The 19,896-nt window shown below is 48.3% G+C and overlaps 11 protein-coding genes across 11 annotated transcripts; 5 read left to right on the top strand and 6 right to left on the bottom strand.

The window, feature by feature from the left end:
* On the bottom strand, positions 1-2,513 carry EURHEDRAFT_468614 (putative MFS transporter). Its single transcript, XM_040785266.1, has 11 exons — positions 1,729-2,513; positions 1,582-1,679; positions 1,464-1,526; positions 1,363-1,415; positions 1,240-1,311; positions 1,071-1,184; positions 749-1,016; positions 675-696; positions 518-615; positions 361-461; positions 1-286 (listed from the first exon to the last, which is right to left on the bottom strand). Exons 1-11 carry the CDS (start codon positions 2,240-2,242, stop codon positions 73-75), a joined length of 1,617 nt encoding a protein of 538 aa, XP_040643099.1. The 5' UTR covers positions 2,243-2,513; the 3' UTR covers positions 1-72.
* A 560-nt stretch (positions 2,514-3,073) lies between these two features.
* On the bottom strand, positions 3,074-3,525 carry EURHEDRAFT_446187 (DUF4334 domain-containing protein; the record flags this gene model as incomplete). The annotated part of the gene is made up of 2 exons (XM_040783579.1): positions 3,074-3,238; positions 3,307-3,525. Coding segments are annotated over 2 exons (384 nt in total), but the record flags the coding sequence as incomplete, so codon positions are not given.
* Positions 3,526-4,735: 1,210 nt separating this feature from the next.
* On the top strand, positions 4,736-7,389 carry EURHEDRAFT_373351 (putative alpha-glucosidase; the record flags this gene model as incomplete). Its single annotated transcript, XM_040778525.1, has 3 exons — positions 4,736-6,340; positions 6,387-6,417; positions 6,467-7,389. The coding sequence occupies 3 exons, from the start codon at positions 4,736-4,738 to the stop codon at positions 7,387-7,389; spliced, it is 2,559 nt and encodes an 852-aa protein (XP_040643097.1).
* On the bottom strand, positions 7,244-8,890 carry EURHEDRAFT_407368 (mitochondrial 37S ribosomal protein uS2m). Its single transcript, XM_040780532.1, has 3 exons — positions 8,784-8,890; positions 8,531-8,722; positions 7,244-8,471 (listed from the first exon to the last, which is right to left on the bottom strand). The coding sequence occupies exons 1-3, from the start codon at positions 8,812-8,814 to the stop codon at positions 7,600-7,602; spliced, it is 1,095 nt and encodes a 364-aa protein (XP_040643096.1). The 5' UTR covers positions 8,815-8,890; the 3' UTR covers positions 7,244-7,599.
* A 340-nt stretch (positions 8,891-9,230) lies between these two features.
* On the bottom strand, positions 9,231-9,864 carry hel10 (putative high expression lethality protein Hel10; the record flags this gene model as incomplete). Its single annotated transcript, XM_040785983.1, has 2 exons — positions 9,231-9,534; positions 9,599-9,864. The coding sequence occupies 2 exons, from the start codon at positions 9,862-9,864 to the stop codon at positions 9,231-9,233; spliced, it is 570 nt and encodes a 189-aa protein (XP_040643095.1).
* A 1,299-nt stretch (positions 9,865-11,163) lies between these two features.
* EURHEDRAFT_407367 (putative phosphoglycerate mutase family protein) lies at positions 11,164-12,188 on the top strand. The gene is made up of 3 exons (XM_040780531.1): positions 11,164-11,575; positions 11,634-11,856; positions 11,958-12,188. Exons 1-3 carry the CDS (start codon positions 11,320-11,322, stop codon positions 12,073-12,075), a joined length of 597 nt encoding a protein of 198 aa, XP_040643094.1. The 5' UTR covers positions 11,164-11,319; the 3' UTR covers positions 12,076-12,188.
* A 178-nt stretch (positions 12,189-12,366) lies between these two features.
* EURHEDRAFT_407365 (putative 60S ribosome biogenesis protein Rrp14) lies at positions 12,367-14,376 on the top strand. Its single transcript, XM_040780530.1, has 3 exons — positions 12,367-12,492; positions 12,562-12,645; positions 12,751-14,376. The coding sequence occupies exons 1-3, from the start codon at positions 12,478-12,480 to the stop codon at positions 14,227-14,229; spliced, it is 1,578 nt and encodes a 525-aa protein (XP_040643093.1). The 5' UTR covers positions 12,367-12,477; the 3' UTR covers positions 14,230-14,376.
* On the top strand, positions 14,319-14,616 carry EURHEDRAFT_13459 (uncharacterized protein). Its single transcript, XM_040777749.1, has one exon. The coding sequence runs from the start codon at positions 14,407-14,409 to the stop codon at positions 14,566-14,568; it is 162 nt and encodes a 53-aa protein (XP_040643092.1). The 5' UTR covers positions 14,319-14,406; the 3' UTR covers positions 14,569-14,616.
* A 1,926-nt stretch (positions 14,617-16,542) lies between these two features.
* Positions 16,543-17,007, bottom strand: EURHEDRAFT_398601 (uncharacterized protein; the record flags this gene model as incomplete). Its single annotated transcript, XM_040779857.1, has 2 exons — positions 16,543-16,713; positions 16,819-17,007. The coding sequence occupies 2 exons, from the start codon at positions 17,005-17,007 to the stop codon at positions 16,543-16,545; spliced, it is 360 nt and encodes a 119-aa protein (XP_040643091.1).
* Positions 17,008-17,341: 334 nt separating this feature from the next.
* Positions 17,342-18,570, bottom strand: EURHEDRAFT_407362 (NuoI/complex I 23 kDa subunit family protein). Its single transcript, XM_040780529.1, has 3 exons — positions 18,185-18,570; positions 17,849-18,114; positions 17,342-17,790 (listed from the first exon to the last, which is right to left on the bottom strand). Exons 1-3 carry the CDS (start codon positions 18,466-18,468, stop codon positions 17,660-17,662), a joined length of 681 nt encoding a protein of 226 aa, XP_040643090.1. The 5' UTR covers positions 18,469-18,570; the 3' UTR covers positions 17,342-17,659.
* A 233-nt stretch (positions 18,571-18,803) lies between these two features.
* On the top strand, positions 18,804-19,584 carry acpA (acyl carrier protein; the record flags this gene model as incomplete). Its single annotated transcript, XM_040779856.1, has 6 exons — positions 18,804-19,022; positions 19,097-19,114; positions 19,234-19,314; positions 19,378-19,426; positions 19,482-19,520; positions 19,577-19,584. The coding sequence occupies 6 exons, from the start codon at positions 18,804-18,806 to the stop codon at positions 19,582-19,584; spliced, it is 414 nt and encodes a 137-aa protein (XP_040643089.1).
* Between the last annotated feature and the right edge of the window lie 312 nt (positions 19,585-19,896).

Raw genomic sequence — 19,896 nt, 5'->3', positions numbered from 1 at the left:
CACCCGCTTAGTCCATAATATTCCTACTACGTACAAACCTATCCAAGCCTAAACAAAGACACAGGACAAAAATCAGTATACATAGACAAAATCCTCATTAACCAAATCTGTCAGATCTCTGAGTGCATTATCATCAACACCCTCCTGCTGGACTTTGCCCTCCTCTTCTTTAAACACTGTTCCGATGGCAGCCATGGATTTATCGACGATTCTGGCGCTTTTGCCCACGGAGACTCGCTTATTCTTGTGTTTCTTGTTTAGGAGGAAGAGGTATGCCGTATTCAATCTATACCGGTGGAGCATTTTCTGTCAGTCGAGAACGCGATAAATGGTATAGAATAAACGACGGCCGAAACTTACAAACTGAGCAAGATTAGAACGCAGAACATCGCAAGGCTCGAGATTAAGCCTCGTCTATAGAGTGGTGCATCGGCGGTCGTGTATAGATTAGGACCAACGACCTACATTATCTGCGCTTAATAACTCGAGTCGTCGCAAATGGTCGATTTCTACTTACATTACCAGTGCATTGACCGATTAACAGAAGACTGGTCGTGACCTTCTTCTTTGTTTCGCCTGCTGTGTTACCGGCGGACCATGAATATATCAGTGGTGCTGAACGGGAACAAGATTGCTTAGCCCTAAGCGTTATAAGAGTACATGTTTTGACTTACTTATGCCTGGATAGACAGATATCTATATCACCGTTAGCAAATGATCCCTTCGCAAGCTACGTCTGGTCTCTTACAATATAATACCCTGCCAATAAAGGTCCCTTATGAGCAGCATCATGTGCGATGCGCAACAACATCACACAACCAGCAATCGAGAACAGACATAGTAAGGCAATAACAGGTCCCTTCATTTTCAGTACAGTGGCTAGCCATGCTCCCCCCATGGTCGCGATGAGCTGAACTGCGCCAAAGGGGATATTGAAGAGGATCGTCTTGAATTGGTCAAAACCGAAGGACTCGATAATTAGGGGACCGAAGGTGGATATGCCACCGCTTGGGAGTCTAGCTTGTGAGCATGACACCACCACCTATATCCGAGTGATTGGAGAAACGTACGATATAGCAAACATCAGCACGAACCAAAACCATGTTTTTAGGTCTAGACAGGCTTCCTTAACGTGGTCCCATTTCCATTGATTGTTTTCGACACCCTGTTGATTCATTCGGAGCCTGCATCATGTTAGTATATACCCTTGGATATGTGAGATAACCCCGGAGGACGCACCTCTCAATTGCAACAAGCTTATCCTCTTCCTTGAGAAACTTGGCTCGCACCGGAGAGTCCGGCATAAAGCACCTGAAAACGTCAGCTTTGGCAATAGTGTCCGTTTGACTGGGCCAATCTCACAGTACAACTGCAGAAAATGTGACCGTAATGAGACCGAAGAACAAGAAGATTATCTTTTCACGTCAGTTTTTACACTATCAAGGGCAATGACCAGGACCCACCTGGTAGGACTCAAAAATGTGAGACTGAATATGACCAAGGCCATATGTTATCAAACTCCCAAACTATCCATATCTTTTTCAGTATTTGATCCAGCAAGTCTCTAGGGGTCCAGCTTACCATATTGACAACACCGTTCATCGCGTACCAAGAGCCCAGTCTAACAGGTTGTTCAAGACGTCGATACCACATCTGCGTAACCGCAATAAAAGCCGGTGCTATCAAGGGTCAGTCTCAACCCAAGCCACGAACGTATGGGCAACCCACGAATTCCCGCCTCAAAAGCACCCAAGAACAACCGACAAACCAACAGCTTCGCAAATGTGTCCGATGGTGTCATGCATGTTAACGCAATTCCCCAAAGCAACATAGTAATGGCTAAGAATTTCCCCAGCGGCACCTTGACCAGAATATACGCGACGAGCGGCTGGACGACCAGTTGAGAGAGATAGACAACCGAGCCGAGCCAGGAGTATTGCTGACCGTGGAGGTTTGCATCTTCAATTAGCCCGAACACAGATGCGTAGGATAAAGTAGTCTTATCAATTTGCTGTAGGAAGTAGACGCCTAGAAGAATTGGGAGGAGTCGCAGATCGATCATCCGGAGGACGTGGGTGTTGGTCTCCTTTGTGAGGATGGGGGAGCATCCTAGGTCATTTATGGGGCCGGCAACATCATTTTCTTTTGGTTTATCGGTTGATCGGTGCTGTGGATGGGTTTCTGGCTCGATGGATTCGACATGTCGTTCTTCAGTTTTGGAGATCTCTGCTTCCCGAGACATCTTTTACCGTAAGTAGACTGGTAGATGAGAAACAATAAGCCCCCTCAGCTATTAAGAGTATAAACAAAATAGGGGGACTAATCCCATTTATACAGAACTACTTGATGACATAGCGTGGCCATCCTCAACCCCATGGGGAGGGGAAGAGATTAATGCGAAGCCACAGGAACCAATACCGTCTATCATACCAGCATACCCCAGTCCATTCGCAGAATCGACTTTCTTTGATGTTCTCGTATCCCAGTATTTCTTTTCAGCGGCCCAAGTCCGGTGTCATGCAAGTATGGCGGGGCGTGGGAATAATGCACCCCGGACTATCGGCTTTCGGTCAGAATATCCGATGGCTTGATCGAACACAGGACCCACAAACTGTGCAGCTTGCCGTATTCATTGCTTGGTAGTTAATTCAAGTGAAATTTATATATCCATTACTGTGCATTATTTTATGCTGGGGAATTGTGCTGGAAGTGTCTCCGGCACCTGCGTGTAAGAATAGTAGTTGAACTAAGCATCGAGTTCCTCCTTGAGACTGCCCAGGTAGCCCTATTTATACATTTTAGCAATTCAAAGATTTATTAATATGTTTAATCTGCATATTGCCTTCCTGTATTCTAGTTCTTTATCTGATTCAATCCTCTCCTTCTATTAGATTCTCTTTCGTATATACCATCCGGCATACTTCTTTCAATGTTCATCAAAAATCATATAAGCTACACCGGACGCATCAAGAAATCAAGTACAACATATCAAGGTGTAGGCTGTATTTGTTGCACAATCTTAATGCTCAGTGTTGGTAGTCGCAATGGCCTTGGACCGTCGCGCTGCACGATGCTATTTGTACAAGTAGAAGTAGTAAGTCCCAACATTTCCAAAACTCTTGGTATCCATTGCCCCAGTAATTAAATCGTTACTGACTCGTCGAAAGTGGTGAATGATGGGATAATTATCATAGATCATCGTGGTTGACTGAACACCCCGGAATTCAATCTGACGAAGCTGCTCAACATCAGTCAGGCATTTTGAAACGTAAATTATTTGTATTGGGTGCAGCTGAGAATACTTACACGTGCATGCCCCCAATCCTCATCGCAGGCTCTTCTGCCACCTTTGTCAATGACGATAGGGTCGACAGATTTAGTAGAATGGAATGTCTTTCCTAGCCAATTCATGCCTTTGAATTGTGCATAAGCTGGGTGGCCAGTGTCGAGACCACCACCTTTCCATTCTCCGATCAACGCATCGGGCTTGACTGGCTGTATTTTGTCAAAGGCAGCCTTGATGTCAGGTTCCGTTAAAGTGCCATCTTGTTAAGTGAACTCAGTGAAAGTTTCTTCTGGGGTGCTGAAATAGAACAAATTAGCGGAGCCTTTGGGCAGGAGAAAGCTATCTGAGTGTCATACATCGCCATGGTAAAAATAATGTGACTCGTTTCTTGAGTCGATGAAGACTTCTCTCGTGTTAGAACCAGCCCGCTTCGAAAGATGTTTCTCGGGGAGGATTACAGGATGAGGGAAACTTTTTGAATGGTTTAAGTAGATAGCATCATCAACCATGTCATGTTGTTCTCCAGGTCTGATACCGGCCCACGGGATAGGGGCACCGCGGGATAGAGGCCCGTGAAATCCGGAAACACTTATCAAAGAGCTAATCCAAATCGTAGGGTATTCTTGCCTTTCGGGAATATTCAATTGGAATACTGCGAGAGTGACATTTCCGACGATTGTGAATTATGAAAACTCATTAATGCCATACACGTTTTTTTAATCCGTGCCGACACTGTAACTTGTAGACCATATAAATCAATTCTTTTCTTTTCTTTTCTTTTCTTTTCTTTTCTTTTTTTTTTCTTTTCTTTTTCTTTTTTGTAGTCAAATAAGCCAAGCCCAATAACTTACAGCAGGCCCAGACCTAAATGTCGTTTGGTGGGATATCAATGTTTAACTATTTGAAGCCATCCAAAAAGCCCAAGAATTTGTAATATATGTGAATCATTTATTGGAATGCTCAGGGCAACTAGTAATTTTATGACCCTAATTGCTACACCTTGATGAACAAGAAGAAATGACTGAGAAGGCGCCGGCTATCTATTGAATGCATCTGTGATAATTGAGGTAAAAAAGCCAATAAAAGTCTTGAATATACTTCGTTCATGAGTACCCTTCATGGTAGCCGTCTATGGAAACCCAGAAACGGCCCAACTCCGATATCATGCAGCATATGATGTAGGAGTAATCCAATCCAGCGTTTATCAAATAGACCGAGTACATGTGGGTGGTACCGTGGAAAGACTAGCAATAATCTGGGGTATCTGGGGATGGAGAGGAGAAATCGGAGATGAGCCCCGAAATCCGATATACAACCATGCAACACAACCCCTCAATGTAAATGGGAGGGGTTAGAAAATAATTCAAATAAAGTTATAAATTTGTCTAACTACCTCCTGTAGACTCAAATCCCAAGCAGTAATCTATTGGAATATCATTGACAATCAACATGCCTCAGAAAGAGTACTCCCCCCGGGACTACAAACAAGTCCCTACCAAGGACTCCCAAGTCCACCTCTCATCCAAAGATAAAAACAACCAGACTTATGATTTTACCTTCGAGCCCATCCGCAAGAATCTCTTCCGGGTTACCTTCACCTCCCCCGACCATCCTACTCCGCCCTTCCCCAGCGTGACCAAACCCCAAACCGATCTCGCCAATTTAAAGCTAGCTGTGAAGGACACCACACGAACCACCAAAACCCTTGAATTCGGCGACGTAACTGCCTCATTCGACTGGAGCCACACCCCTGTTCTCACATTATCCTGGACCGGGGACGATATCAAACCCGGCACCGGCCAAAAAGCCCTATACAAGGATCTACCCCTCCGTTCCTACGTGGTAGATGGAACCGGCATTGCGCATTACACCGAACATGACCGTGACGCGCTTCACGTGGGATTAGGTGAGAAACGAGCTCCAATGGACCTAAGCGGCCGCAACTTCCAACTCTCCGCGACAGACTCCTTCGGGTACGACGTGTACAATAGCGATCCGCTGTACAAGCATATCCCGCTGCTCATCAAGGCGACCCCCAATGGCTGCGTTGCGATTTTCTCAACCACACATGGACGGGGTTCGTGGTCGGTAGGCTCTGAGATCGATGGTCTCTGGGGCCACTTCAAAGTCTACCGGCAGGACTACGGTGGTCTAGAGCAGTACCTACTCGTCGGCAAGACACTTAAGGAAGTCGTACATTCCTACGCAGAGCTAGTAGGATTCCCCCTCCTCGTACCCCGCTGGGCATACGGGTACATCTCCGGCGGGTACAAATACACCATGCTCGACGAGCCCCCCGCGCATGAAGCCCTCATCGAATTCGCAGAGAAGCTCAAGAAACACGACATCCCGTGTTCCGCGCACCAGATGAGCTCAGGGTATTCGATTTCTCAAACGGAGCCAAAGGTCCGAAACGTGTTTACGTGGAATCGGTATCGGTTTCCGGACCCTGAGAAGTGGATTGCCAAGTATCATGGGTATGGGATTCGGTTGATTACGAATATCAAGCCATTTCTTTTACAGTCGCATCCTGATTTTAAGCGGCTTGTTGAAGGGGGTTCCTTTTTTAGGAATGGGGAAACGAAGGAGCCTGGGTTTATGCGTCTTTGGAGTGCTGGAGGTGCGACTGGGGGGGATGGGTGCCATATTGATTTTACGTCGGATTTTGGGTTTAAGTGGTGGTATAGGGGTGTGCAGAGTCTGAAACGTGCGGGAATCGACGGCATGTGGAACGATAACAACGAGTATACGTTGCCAAATGATGACTGGGAACATGCCCTAGACCACCCAGCTGTTCTTGACGCTGCGCAGAAACACCCCAATGCTGTTGGGCTCTGGGGGCGGGCGCTGCATACAGAGCTCATGGGTAAGGCTTCGCATGATGCGCTGCTGAATCTGGAGCCAAATTATAGGCCGTTTGTGCTGACGAGGAGTGCCACGGCTGGTACGATGCGATATGCGGCGAGTACGTGGAGTGGTGATAATGTGACGAGTTGGGAGGGGATGAAGGGGGCGAATTCGTTGTCGTTGAATGCAGGGATTTCTCTTCTTCAGGTAGCCCTACCTCTCCAGAGGATAAGCAATGTGCTAACGAAACCAGTGCGAAGGACATGATATCGGTGGCTTCGAAGGTACCCTTCCATCCTCTCATCCACAAAAGCAACCCGGCTAACGCAATAGGCCCCCAACCCTCCCCCGAGCTCCTCCTCCGCTGGATCCAACTAGGAACCCACTCCCCCCGCTTCGCCATAAACTGTTTCAAAACTTCCCCCACAAACAACCAAGTCGGCGAAGTCATCGAACCATGGATGTACCCCGAAATCACACCGCACATCCGCGCAGCCATAAAGCGTCGCTACGAGATCCTCCCCTACATATACTCGCTAGGATTGGAGAGTCATACCACTGCATCCCCGCCGCAGAGGTGGATTGGGTGGGGGTATGAGAGTGATCCGGAGGTTTGGGGGAAGAAGCTCAAGGATGGGGAGGAGGAATTCTGGTTAGGTGACAGTCTTCTTGTTGGTGGGGTTTATGAAGCTGGGGTTGATAGTGCGAGGGTTTATCTCCCGCGGAAAGAAGAGGGTGGGGAGTTTGATTATGGTTATGTCAACTTGAATGAGCCATGTACTTACCTTGCGGCTGGGCAGTGGGTTGATATCCCCTCGCACTGGAAGACAAGTATCCCGCTCCTTGCGCGGATTGGGGGCGCGATCCCCGTCGGGAAGGATGTCCAGACCCGCGTGCCCGGTGATGACACTGAGGCTTCAGTAGCCGTCCAGGAAATCGATGACTACCGAGGCGTGGAAATTTTCCCGCCGAAGGGAAGCTCGCACGGGCGTGTATTTAGAAACAGCTGGCTCGAGGATGATGGAATCTCGAAGAAGCCGGGTATCTCGCGGTTCATTGTCAAGTATAGCTCGACTGAGGAAAAGGTGGTTGTTGGGTTTGAGCGGGAGGAAGGAGAGTTTGTGCCGGTTTGGAAGGATTTGGATATTATTTTGCATCATGGGGATGAGAGGAGGGTTTTTTCGGATGTTGGGGGTGTGGTTGAGTATAAGGGGATGGATAGAAGGGGACGGATAGTGTACACTCTCAAGGCATGAGGTTGAGAACAGGTGCAATGACAGTGATGGTGAAGTGATAGTGACAAGACAAGCGAGTGTGAATAATCCATAATTCATTCATTGATAATACACATTTTTAGCACCAACCCTTTGCAAAATCTATACAGTACAGTCCCATAAATGCTTTCATAACGGGGTAATAAAAATAGATAAAAAGATTAAAAAAAAAAAAAAAAAAAAAACATCTGCTCACTGGTTGGCGGCAGCTTCCGCTGCCCAAATTTCCTGGTTCTCGGGCTGAGGCTGAGGCTGGTGCTCAGGCTCAGGCTCAGGCTGGGATTCCGATGCCCTCTTGTTCAGACCAAGCTCCTTCGGGTCAACAGGTTCGTATGTGAATCGGCCCTCGTGGGCATATTCCAACCGTCTCTTCTGACCAGCCTCACCTGCCCGACCCAACACACCAGCGATAACACCAACAGACCGCAAACTGTCATCGTTGGCGGGAATAGGGTATGTAACACGGGCAGGGTTGGCATCGGTATCGATGATACCAATGGTAGGCACGTTGTTAAGGCCGCACTCGTGCAGCAGGACCTCATTCTCAACAGGGTTAAAGCAAACCACCAAATCCGGCTTAAGAGCAGCATGCTCCTCCAAATTCGACTTCAACTCGGTAATCTCCTCGTCCAACGCATTGACAACCTTGGTCTCACATTGCCCCAGAATCTGCTGTCCATTGGTCAGAGCACCCGGAATCCAGCGCTCAAAGATATGGTAGCCTTTGGCCAGTTCCGCGGCACGCACAACCGTCCTCTTCTGATCCTTCCGGGTACCCGCAAACAGAATTAAACCACCCCGGGCTGCAACTTCTTCCACGACCTTTGCTGCACGGCGTAGGTATGCTGCAGTCTGATCAAGGGCGATGATGTGAATACCGTCTCGGATACCGAAGATGTACCGTGAATTTTGGGGATTCCAGCGCGATGTCGAGTGGCCGAGATGTGTCTGAGAGGCAAGAAGTAGTTCGAGGGTGATGTCTTTGGGCTCAGGGGGGTTTTTGATGAGTTCATCGGGGTCATAAGCGTCTTCAATGACACTACCAAAGCTGCGGCGTTTTTGTCCTAGTCCAGGTCAGTTGGCTGCTCTTCCGAATGACGGAAAGGAATCTGCTCCAGCGTACTCCTTAATTGTCTCTTCCTGAATGTCTCCTGGGCCGAAATCCTCAGTTCTTCGAAACTCTGAAATTCCACAGGTCGTTCCGGTTGCACGGGTTGCTTTTGGGTAGGCGTCTCAACTGCGGTCTGGACGGGGGTTTCGGTCGAGTAGAATCGGCTGAGCATGCGAGCTGGTCGGTTAAGAGCCAGGAAGCGGCCTGGGGCAGGGCACAAAGCGGTTAGTGACATTGGAATATCAATTGAATAACTGATACTCACTCTGCCGCACACATAACTGCCGGACAATCATGGCGAACTCTGTGGTTTGTTTGTCGATTCTCGGGGATTCACAGCGAGGAAATCAAATGTCCGCGCGAACTTTTGATGTCGGGCTTGGCATTGCCTGAGGCAGAAATACAACTGCTCTAGTCCCGTGACAGATCGGCGGCGGGGTTGTCAACACCACATTCTGGAGACAACACAGAAAATACGATCGTCTACAAAAGCAATTATTCTTAGACTTATAGAGTAGACATTGAGTAGACCGCGACAGAACGAAATTCGTATCGGTATCGTTAACTAAGTCATGACATGCTCATGGTAATAACAATGATGGAACCTTAAGCGATAAAAGCAGAAACAAAACCCAACCCAGCAACCATGTAGAGATAATAAGAAAAATCATGCAATAGTGTATCAAATCACAAAACAATCAACTGCGACCGTCTATTTCTTAAAGAAACCACCGAGCTGGTCCATCATGCCAGAACCGCCCTGGGAACCGCCGTGCGAGGAACCACCGTACTGCGAAGGGGGACCGTAGCCCGGAGGCTGTTGATGGCCCTCGTCCTTGTTCTTGTGCTTCTTGACGGCGTCTTCAGCGATACTACCCATGATGGCACCACCGATTGTTCCGAGGAAACCGTGGTTGGCCTTGTGACCAGCAAAACCACCGGCAGCACCGCCTGCAAGAGCACCGGCAAGACCACGCTCGCCGTCCTGGGCGCCGTCGGGAGCTTGTTCGTGAGATCTATCAAGACAGCATTAGTACATCTGTGGATTGAATGGATACGGTTGTTTTGGTGGAGACTTACCCCTGCTGGCCGTACTGGTGCTGGTCATAGGGTTGCTGGCCGTAGTAGCCCTGCTGGTGGTGTTGCTGCTGGCCGTAATGCTCATGACCGTGCTGCTGGTGACCATAGCCCTGGCCCTGAGGCTGGCCGTATCCCTGTTGAGGGGGGTAGCCACCCTGGCCGTAGCCCTGACCACCGTAGCCCTGACCACCGTAGCCGCCCTGCTGGTAGCCGCCGTGGCCGCCGTGGCCGTATTGACCTTGGTTGTAGGGATCGTAGCCAGACATGATGTTGGTAGAGTAGTAAAAGTTTAGAGAGAGTAAGAGGTTGAAGAGATGGAGAGTAAAGGATGAAGATGGATGAAAATGGAGAACAAGGAAAGCGGGAGGATCTCTTCCTTTTATAATGACCAAGTGGCCACCTGATCGGAGGGGAAGTCAAATCACAGGGCTGAGCAGACCCCACCACCGAGGGCGCCTCGATATTCGTACATTGTCATTATTATTCATTTGCACTGCCCAACGCGCCTACATGATCAACCCCGTCATGTGCTGTCACTGCATTCTTTCTACTGGTCAATTGTACTATGACTCTTCTACAGAACAGTTCAAATATACCAGAATGTTACTCCATACAGTCCTAGTGACTGACCGGAATACAGAATAGCATTGTCGGAGTACGCGATTACTCAGCGGTTCGGCCATCCCGCTGGGGAACGGTTCTTGTGCCGCAGGGCTGAGCATATTACAATACAGATACATTGCCAAGATCTGGGCAATGGCTTCTATTGGACCAAAATAGTATTCGCGAATCTTTCTGTGCCTAGGGTCGTTGCCTAGGCCCACTGTCACTGCAAGAGAGGTGTAGCGCCGTATGGCCGATACGATATTTTACACAGCCACTGTGGCTCGGCCGGGCTATGGCGATGATCATGATGGAATGACATATAGGATATCTTCTAGAATTCCACAGTTATTCCATGGTATTCCCGAGGAGATATGTGAATTGCAAGGCTAAATATACCTGCAGCGAAGATTGAAGAAATGAATCATCCTTGGCGAGGAACCGAATATCCGGCGACCGTGAAGCCAAGCAACAGGCAGCCATATTTCGGGTCATTACAGAGTACCATTCACGAGAATTTATGCTCGATGCTGACTGAGCATTCATCATTAGATATGAATGCACAATATGTAGGGATAGTCGTCAATACAAACTCCTGTTCGTGCTGTATACTCCGCTTGAGTTTATACTCCGCTTAAGATCAACGGAGATCTTATGCCGTTCGTCTGCGATAAGGATATTATGCTATTATGATAAGGACAGGGGCCAGGGACAGTTACATCATAACAAGGATGCAATTGATTATGGTTAACCTCAGCGGTAGATCCGACGCGAGGATCAAAATGACTTTTTTTTTTCTTATTCGAATCTTACTTCTTATCTGTGCGTTTCACCGATTACAGTTGAAGATCATCATTGAAGCTGATCACCTGAACACACCGAGTGATTGCTGCGGGTCATTCGATGCTTGAATAGCTCAATAGCGCCTGAACGTAAACTTGTTTCTCCTCTTCTCCTGTTCTATCTACTAGTACTCTTCGCTGGCTTGAGTTCTTCACCAGGCCAGATCATAATGAAAGACGACTAGACGACCACTTGAGTAGTGCTTTTCACCTACACAACTTCTACGACCGTCAAACTAATCTACTTTACACCTACAAAGGAGTAACACCACCAACATGTTGTTCTCTCATGTCCTCTCCCTATCCTCTTTTCTGGCTCTCACCCTCTCCGTTTCTTCTTCGGCCATACCAAACCACCACCCCCGCAACCGCCCAACAGTCTACCTCCTCCGACACGGCGAGAAACCCGCAGACCGAAACAACCACGAGCTGAACAAGGATGGCTACAAGCGAGCAGAGTGTCTGCGCACGGTATTCGGAGAAGACTCTCCATTTGATATTGGATATATCCTCGCGCCCCGTGTAAAGAAGAGTATGTCTCTATCTCTCTTTGCTTTTTTATCCCTGCATGTCTAACACGGTCCTCGCAGACGGCGACCACAGACGCTCCTTCGATACCGTCCACCCTCTCGCTAAAGACCTCGGCCTTCCTATTGATTCTTCCTGCAAACGCAACCATGCCAAGTGTGTAGAGAAGCATATCAAACGGTACGACGGCGAAGGGGACATTCTCGTTTCGTGGCGGCACGGAAAGATGACAGATATCGCTGAGAGACTGGGAGTCGAGAAGCCGCCTGAGTATCCTTATCATCGGTGAGTTCACACACACACACATACACACACACACTCTCTCTCTCTCTCTCTCTCTCTCTCTCTCTTCGGTCACATTGCTCTTGCTTATGTCTGCGGAATAGATACGATCTCGTTTGGACGATCCCGTATCCATATGACAAAGTCACGGAGGTCTGGAGTGAGGAGTGTCCTGGATTGGATGAGAAGAGCCATTTGTCGCCATTGAAGATCCAAGCATAAAGGTATGCTGGCGTACGGCTTGTATTTACGAGTGTCATGGTGGATTCGGTTGCTATATTGGTAGTCTCGATTTATGGTAGCGATGATACATCTGAGTCTTGCTTTACCTTGCCGTCCAGCGTAATTCTGTAGTGTGCATTTCCACCACCAGCAAGACCAATTGAGGGCAATTCGTATTCCAAAGTCTAGAAATGGAGTAAACAGCACATACCAATGTGCGGGCGGTGAACCAGCCGAGCGGAGAAAAAGTGAACGCCAAGATTTCACCCAAATTTTTCCCAAAAGATCTATCGCGCTTCAACCACCTTAAGGAACACCGCTCACCCACACACTCCTTCGCATATATAATACTAGGTGGATTGCTCTATTGTGTCGCAGTCTGGCAAGAAAAGGCAGAGCACAATGGACGACATCGAGGTAGGTGGTGTCTTTCCACCCCCGCCTACGGTGTCGGGGAGTTGACGAACCCTTTTTTTGCTATATCAGGATCGGTTACGGAGTCATGCGCAGGCCTTTAATGGGCTATTGTCTTTAATACCGGCGAAGTACTATTACGGTGAAGATGGCAGTGTACGTCTTTTACCTGATCTCTATGCGTTAGCGCTAGAGCGCTTTTCTTCTTGCCTTGCCTTCCCTTCCCTGGAAAAACCCAGTTAATCATTGAAATCCGGACAGGACCAATGGAAGCGAAAGAAACAGACCAAGGAAGAAGCCCGCGAGGCCAAACGGGCCAAGTTGGATCCCGACACTGCCAAAACGGCCAAGGACGTCATGGACGAGAGCGCCCGGAAGCGTAAGCGCGACGAAAAAGAGGCCGGGTCTGGGTCCGGAGACGATGAGGAATCGTCGCCGTCTGACGATGAGAACGCTGAGAAGCCCAAGGAGGGCTTGAAACGAGCGGATGGCGTTAAGAAACAGAAATCGGACGAGGAATCGGGAAAGCAGGGCAAGTCGGCGGAGGAGGTAGAGGCGCGCAAGAAACAGAAGGAAGAGAAGAAGGCGCAGAAGAAGGTTGCTCAGAAGGAGAAGAAGAAGGCCAAGGATGCTGCTAAGAAGGACAAGCAACCGGAAGAGCAGAACAAGGACCCGCAACAGAATGGAGCCAAATCCGATGACACTAAGAAAGAGAAAAAGCCGGAGCCTAAGCAACAGGTAAACGACGATGACGATGGTAGTGATGACGAAGAACATGAGACTGAGGGACTCTCCCTCGACTTCAATGAACAACCAGAACAGACATCGACCGCTTCCTCGACATCCGGCTCTTCCGCCTCGAATCCTCAATCTGGCAGTTCGTCCGTATCGTCCATCGCTCCCCCAAATAACGAGTCCACCAAACAAGAAACTTCCGAGCCCAAGGCTCCTAAGCCAACATCAGAGGAGTTGAAGCAACGGTTACAGAAGCGCCTGGATGAGCTCCGCGCAAAACGCCACGCAGATGGCCTGAATGGCAGACCCGCACGAAACCGTCAAGAACTTATCGAAGCCCGCCGCCAAAAGGCAGAGCAACGCAAAGCGCACAAGAAACTGCTCCGCCAAAAGGCCAAGGAAGAAGAAGAACAAAAGAACGACGAAGCCCTTGCCCGCCGTTTCTCCCCAGGAGGCTCCGGCTCCCTCCTTGCTTCCCCACGCTCCCCCGCTGAATCAGTCGACAACGCCAGCTATTCTTTTGGCCGCGTCGTCTTTGCAGATGGCCAACATGCCGACCCCTCTCTGTCCACTCTTCGCGACAAGCCCAAGAAACACGGTGCTCAAGACCCCGCCTCGGCTCTCCGCGCAGCAGAGGCCAAGAAGATCCGCCTCGCCGAGATGGACGAAACCAAGCGCGACGATATCGAGCAGAAGGACATGTGGCTCAACGCCAAAAAGCGGGCGCACGGCGAGCGCGTGCGCGACGATACCTCCCTCCTCAAGAAGGCGCTGAAGCGCAAGGAATCCGCGAAGCGCAAGTCTGAGCGGGAGTGGAAGGAGCGTGTTGACACTGTCAAGAAGAGTCAAGATATGAAGCAGCAAAAGCGCGATGCTAACCTGCGCAAGCGCCGTGACGAAAAAGGTGGTAATAAGGGGAAGAAGCCCGCCGGGGAATCAAAGAAGAAGGCCAGACCTGGGTTTGAGGGTAGCTTCAAGGCCAAGGTTGGTGGGAAGAAGAAATAAATCAAGTCTGGGGTAGGTTGATGTGCGTACATATACACTTGTCAAAAAGAATGCGTTTGGAGGATCAAAACAAAAAGCTGGATAATAGGTGTTTGAGGTGTTTCTACTTCTGTACTGTTTTACTGTCTTTTTTTTTTTTTTTTTTTTGAGTGCCCAGGGGGTTATCTGCTTTTTGATATGTTACATGTATGCATAGGGAGCGATTTATATGTTGATATCAATCAATCTATTGTTCTTGGTGGTTCTCTAGTAGCTTCATGTTATATGGAAGTCATAGTAGAACGGCTTAAGAGACAGCTTGGTACAAAGTTCATGATGAATAGAAGTTCATTTCGTTGACCCTAGACTAAGCTACCAAACCTACCCAGAACAAACCTAACAAAGAGAGCCAGTACTGCAACAGTAACAGAAATTACCATCCCAGAACAACAACATCACTCTCTCAACCCCCGAACACTACATACAAAATCCCAATACATATCCTCTAAATCCAATGGCAGCCCCTCCCCAAACACTTCCATCCCCATCCCTTTCCTCAACCACCCTTCCCAACACCCAAGCACCATCCTCACCAACCTCACATACTGATCCCGATCTATCTGCCCTAACCCCAAATCGCCCATTGTCAAAAAATCAGCATGTACATTCGCAATCCTCACGAACCTCGGAAACCCCCGTGTCCCTTCCTGATACTTAATCCTATACAGATTCACAAACTCGTATTTGATGATGGCCATGTCTATTACTAGTTAGCAGCCATTAGCGAAGGGGTCGCGGTGTTGGGGGGTCAGGATTTAGGGCTGGATATGCGAAGTCGAGGAAGATTGAGGTGGGGGATTCGTAGACTTTCGTCTGTGCATGGGGCGAGCATGCAGACGAAATAGTCAAAGCGGGAGGATAGGTAGTCGTACTGGGACTTGAGTTGTTTTATTTCAGAGGGTGTTGGCATGGCTTCTGTGGTGCTGGGGAGATGGGGTTGATGGGAAAGGGCATGGTGGTGGTTTGTTGGAGGTTTATGGATGTTGAAGGTGAGACAATGACAGATTTTTGAAGAGGTTGATGCCTGTTATCGTAACTAAACATACTAATCTAAATAATACTTCAACAGTTACAGATGGCGTATAGTTCAAACCTTGCCATTGCTAGTCTATTTGTGGCTTTTCCCTGTTTCGAAAAGAGATCGACCGGAGCAACCGAGCACCGCAGAGCAATCTAATAATGGTAACCCTCAAACACCACACCCCCAATTCAGCAGACTGCTTATCCCAATACCTCATCCACCCATCCATAATCACCTCATTCATCCCCTTATACCCATTCTCCATCTCCCCCAACCTCAGTATCAACCGTACATCGTTTGCAGATCCAAATTCAATACCGTAGAAGTCATAGAGCCCGTCTGGCAGGTCTTGCGCTTTTGAGGGGTTTTGTTGGGCCTCAGATTCAATTATCGGGATGTCGGTTTGGATTCGGCTGACTGTAGCTAGAATGTTTGTTATTATTTCGTTTGGAGTGTTGGTAAGGCCGTAGTGGTTGGAGAAGATTTGGAGAAACATTCGGCTTAGGTATATTTGGTTATGTATGGCTGTGAGGGGGTGAGTATATTGCTGGTTGTAATATTAATGTAGAGTTGAGGATGTTCGTTCTTGATATTCCATATTACTAGAGTCCTAGTAGGCAGCAGTTGAGATGACAAGGATACTTCCTCTATGCCTGGCCATAGTCTGATCGATTGTTGCCTGTTAGGTAGGTGCTAAGAATCTATGACCAACTAAACAAAGACTGCAATGGATCTTAGAGAGGCCGAGTATAGCGTTGTTCAGCCCTGGCTGCTTTTTGTTTACCATAGATTGTGTTGAATACTACGGCCTAGGGTTAAGTCGGACATTATATATGTTCTTAATCTTTGTCGAGGCGCAAACCAGAAATCCAAGGCAGATGGCCATAAAGCATAATATTCCATATCACCGCTGCATAATGTATGAATAGACCAGATAATAAAACACCACCCTACCCACACCAATCAACCGCAAGTTGGAGTCTTCACTATACCGCAGTGCTCTAAAATGGCAATGCGCTCTCCCAGGAGACTAATTTATCTGTAAATTGGAAACTCTGATCGTCATTTTCCTTTATTTATTGTTCACCTTTGTGGTCAGAATCAACAATGACTTTTTTCTCTTGGCACAGTAAACCACTTCATCCAGATCTGCATTCCTGATATACTCTGTGGAATAATATTGGTTATAGCAGTCTTCGACCTCAAGTAGCTCGTCTTCAAGTTTAGGCATCACGAGGTCCATTTTGCGATGGTTAGAATGGATGGAGTGTGTCTGTGGACGGAGTTGCATTTCTACCACACTCTCCTTTCATTTTGATATCGTCCAATGTCATCGGTTCGTCACGCATAACCTGAACATAGATATGAATCCTCAAGTCTCCTGGATGCGCCTTGATTATGACATGGAAGTCATCCTCTTGTGTCTGGTCAGTTGCCATGTCCGTGGTCGTGTCATGGAAGAAACCCCTGAAAGAAATTTAGCATATTGGAGCCAATCATAGATGGTATGGTATCGTACATTATCCTACCCTGTCTTTACCGGATCCTGTCACACGGTTATAGCCCAGGTGTTCGGTGGCAGCTTTAAAGTGATTTGACCCTCCCCACTGTGGCATAATTGTCAGCCTGCCTCTTATATCATCAGCCCACTCCAGGGTGATGCCTTTGACAACGCCCTGGTACAAATTAGTGGGAAGAGAATTGGGATAGGCGGCCATTGTTCAGGACTTTCAGGCGGAACGACGTAGGAGTCTAGCTCCGTGGCACTGAAAAGAACAGGGAACTGGGTAATATAGTATTTGAAATAGATGGGAGGAAAAGAATGGCAAGAGATTAGGAACGGGAGTGATCACAGGCCTTTGTATTCAACCTAGATGTTCTGGAGGTATAAGCTGGCTCATCTAGAATAATAGTCAGTAACACGTTCAAGAATTTAGGATTGGGAAGGCAACGCTGAGACTATGTCGGTTTCCTAGGTACCTATTAGATGACATTAACGAAGATGAAAGAGAGTTAGTCAATATGAATTTGTTCGATTCACTGATAGGTTCATGGCCATTTACATCCAAGGGTCAACGGCCGTTTGAAGATGAGTGAATTCAATACTAGCACATCTGACTGAATACCTGCAGTTGATTCAAACGAGATTGAATTGGACTTCGTAACAGAGTACAGAAAGATTTGAACCGAGATCCTCCCTGGCGCGACTAGTACAGTTTGCTAATACGACAGACTGAAGTGATATGTATGTACAAGATGAAAACAGAAAAGATTTTCTAGATCCTTTTCCTTCTTTTGGTGGTTGCTTTTCGCAAGGAGAACCAGGAACTGGGTATTCGAATTGAATTGTATTATGGTATCGGTCTGGTTTTACCGGTAGGGAGCATCAGCTCTGGCGGCAGCGGCAATTTCGGGCTCCCACTTGTCACCGTTAGCCAGCAGCTTCTCCTTGTTGTACAGCAGTTCTTCACGAGTCTCGGTGGCATATTCAGCGTTGGAGGCTAGGAAGTAAATTTGTCAGCCATGCCATCATCCTCAATTGGCGTGTATGTCACTTACTCTCGACAATCGCGTCAACTGGGCAACTCTCCTGGCAGAAGCCACAGTAGATACACTTGGTCATGTCGATATCATATCTTGTCGTCCGGCGACTTCCGTCCTCACGTTCCTCGGCTTCAATGGTAATGGCCTGGGCCGGGCAAATAGCTTCGCAAAGCTTGCAGGCGATGCAACGCTCTTCACCGGTGGGGTAACGACGAAGGGCATGCTCACCACGGAAACGAGGCGAGATGGGACCCTTTTCGAAGGGGTAGTAAATGGTGTATCTACAAGAAACCATGTCAGTTCGACATTCTTTTCTCTATTGTATTGCCACTGGGTATGAGGGACACTTACGGTGGTCTGAAGAACTGTTCCAACACCACGTACATACCCCGGAACATCTCTGCCAGCAAAAAGTACTTACTGGCCTTATCCACCGAGGTTTCAGCGCCCTGATCCCATCGCTGGGGAGCGGGCAATCGGAAGCCAGGTTGAGGGGGGCCGTAAGGCGTAGCTGCCCGGGACACCGAGGACGAGAAGTTTGCGGTCGAACCCACGGGCCGGAGGGAAGAAGTCAAAAGGTAAGGCGATGGCCGGCGGTATGCGACCAGCCTTGCAATAGGCTTAGTGGATGCCATTGCGGATTGATCAGAAATGAATCCGAGGATTGGAGATAAGGAGGGTGGTAGGAGGGCCGGAGGTTATCGAGAGTTGAAGGGATGCAATAATGGAGGTTCGCCATGAGCGGCTTAGGTCATTTCTTTCCGAGCGGCGCTGATTGGCTGGTGCGGCGGCCTCCCCCGAGCCGCAAAAACGGCAAAAACGCAAGTCACAACCGGAACTTCCTCCACGCCTCGACTCTCTCTTGCGCTTCACCTGTCTGCGTTCTTGTTACTTGACTCCTTCCTCTATATCGGAAGTCGACATCTTATTCTCCTCTTCCGCATACCTTCTTCCCTTCTAACTCAGCACCATGCTCCGTTCCGCCATCGTCCGCTCGCTGAGAGCTTCCGTGCCTCGTGCTGTCAGAACCCCGGCATCTTTCCAGATCCGTAGCTCCCCCATTGCTCGCCCGGCTCAATTCACCCCTCGCTTCGCCTACCAGGGTGTCCGTCTCTACTCTGCCCCCGCTGGCCTGAACAAGGAGGAGGCTGAGGGCCGGATAGTCAACCTCTTGAAGAACTTTGACAAGGTTCGTTTCGGCAAATCTAGGAGGGGATATATGGGTAGAGGTACAATTCAGCTAACAGAATCTTGGTATGGCAGGTTAACGACGCTAGCAAGGTCAGTCCTAAGTTCTGGTGCCAGGTGGTGCCGTCATGATTCAAGGAGGGGAATTTGGAGCTATATAAGGGATTCATAAAAAGAAGAGACATCATTCTAAAGACTTCTGCATCCTACAGATCAACGGCACCTCCCACTTCTCGAATGACCTCGGATTGGACAGCTTGGACACTGTTGAGGTTGTGATGGCTATTGAAGAGGTATGACACTAATATCATCGGATTAGCGAGAAAGTGATTTTGATACTGACATGGTGCCAACAGGAGTTCAGCATTGAGATCCCCGACAAGGAGGCCGATGCTATCCACAGCAGTAAGTACCAGAATTGTATTGTTCGAAGTCGAGTGTATACTAATTCCCCGGACAGTCGACAAGGCGGTCGAGTACATCCTTGCTCAGCCTGACGGTTAGTACCTTTCCTTTGACCGGGAAAATATGAACTGCTTGCTGACTGCATCCTAGCCCACTAAATGCTATATTAATGAAGGATCCGGTGTAGGTGGGGTAAAGGTTGGATAGAGAGAAGCAAAAAAAGAATATTGGCGCGATACTCATCCAGGATACTCTCGAGAATCCTGGCAAGAATCGACGTCTCTGTATGCTGGTACAAGCCGGTTGTTTGTTTCATCCTACTATATCGTGTATATCACTCTGAAATGTCGTTCTGATCTCCTCTCTTCTCTTGGACTCGATTCTCTGAGCTGCATCTATCAATATATTTAAGAGCAGTAGAGCAACCCGCATGGTTTCTAATCAGCGTCGTGCACTACATATCATGATTC

The sequence above is a fragment of the Aspergillus ruber genome (genome assembly GCF_000600275.1).
Source record: "Aspergillus ruber CBS 135680 unplaced genomic scaffold scaffold00001, whole genome shotgun sequence".
Lineage (NCBI taxonomy): Eukaryota > Fungi > Ascomycota > Eurotiomycetes > Eurotiales > Aspergillaceae > Aspergillus > Aspergillus ruber.
The sequence above is the reverse complement of the archived record's forward strand: the minus strand, read 5'-3'. Positions and strand labels throughout refer to the sequence as shown.

Coding starts and splice junctions, on each gene's coding strand:
- EURHEDRAFT_407367 (XM_040780531.1), top strand. CDS start 11,320: ATGTTGTTCTCTCATGTCCTCTCCCTATCCTCTTTTCTGGCTCTCACC. Junction 11,576..11,633: donor CGCGCCCCGTGTAAAGAAGA/GTATGTCTCTAT, acceptor CGGTCCTCGCAG/ACGGCGACCACAGACGCTCC. Junction 11,857..11,957: donor CCTGAGTATCCTTATCATCG/GTGAGTTCACAC, acceptor TCTGCGGAATAG/ATACGATCTCGTTTGGACGA.
- EURHEDRAFT_407368 (XM_040780532.1), bottom strand. CDS start 8,814: ATGATTGTCCGGCAGTTATGTGTGCGGCAGA. Junction 8,723..8,783: donor GCAGTTATGTGTGCGGCAGA/GTGAGTATCAGT, acceptor GCCCTGCCCCAG/GCCGCTTCCTGGCTCTTAAC. Junction 8,472..8,530: donor CAGGAAGAGACAATTAAGGA/GTACGCTGGAGC, acceptor GACCTGGACTAG/GACAAAAACGCCGCAGCTTT.
- EURHEDRAFT_407365 (XM_040780530.1), top strand. Junction 12,646..12,750: donor ATTACGGTGAAGATGGCAGT/GTACGTCTTTTA, acceptor AAATCCGGACAG/GACCAATGGAAGCGAAAGAA.
- EURHEDRAFT_13459 (XM_040777749.1), top strand. CDS start 14,407: ATGTTACATGTATGCATAGGGAGCGATTTATATGTTGATATCAATCAA.
- EURHEDRAFT_407362 (XM_040780529.1), bottom strand. CDS start 18,468: ATGGCATCCACTAAGCCTATTGCAAGGCTGGTCGCATACCGCCGGCCA. Junction 18,115..18,184: donor GAACAGTTCTTCAGACCACC/GTAAGTGTCCCT, acceptor GGTTTCTTGTAG/ATACACCATTTACTACCCCT. Junction 17,791..17,848: donor AGTTGACGCGATTGTCGAGA/GTAAGTGACATA, acceptor TTTACTTCCTAG/CCTCCAACGCTGAATATGCC.
- EURHEDRAFT_468614 (XM_040785266.1), bottom strand. CDS start 2,242: ATGTCTCGGGAAGCAGAGATCTCCAAAACTGAAGAACGACATGTCGAA. Junction 1,185..1,239: donor AAGCTTGTTGCAATTGAGAG/GTGCGTCCTCCG, acceptor AACATGATGCAG/GCTCCGAATGAATCAACAGG. Junction 1,017..1,070: donor GTGCTGATGTTTGCTATATC/GTACGTTTCTCC, acceptor CTCACAAGCTAG/ACTCCCAAGCGGTGGCATAT.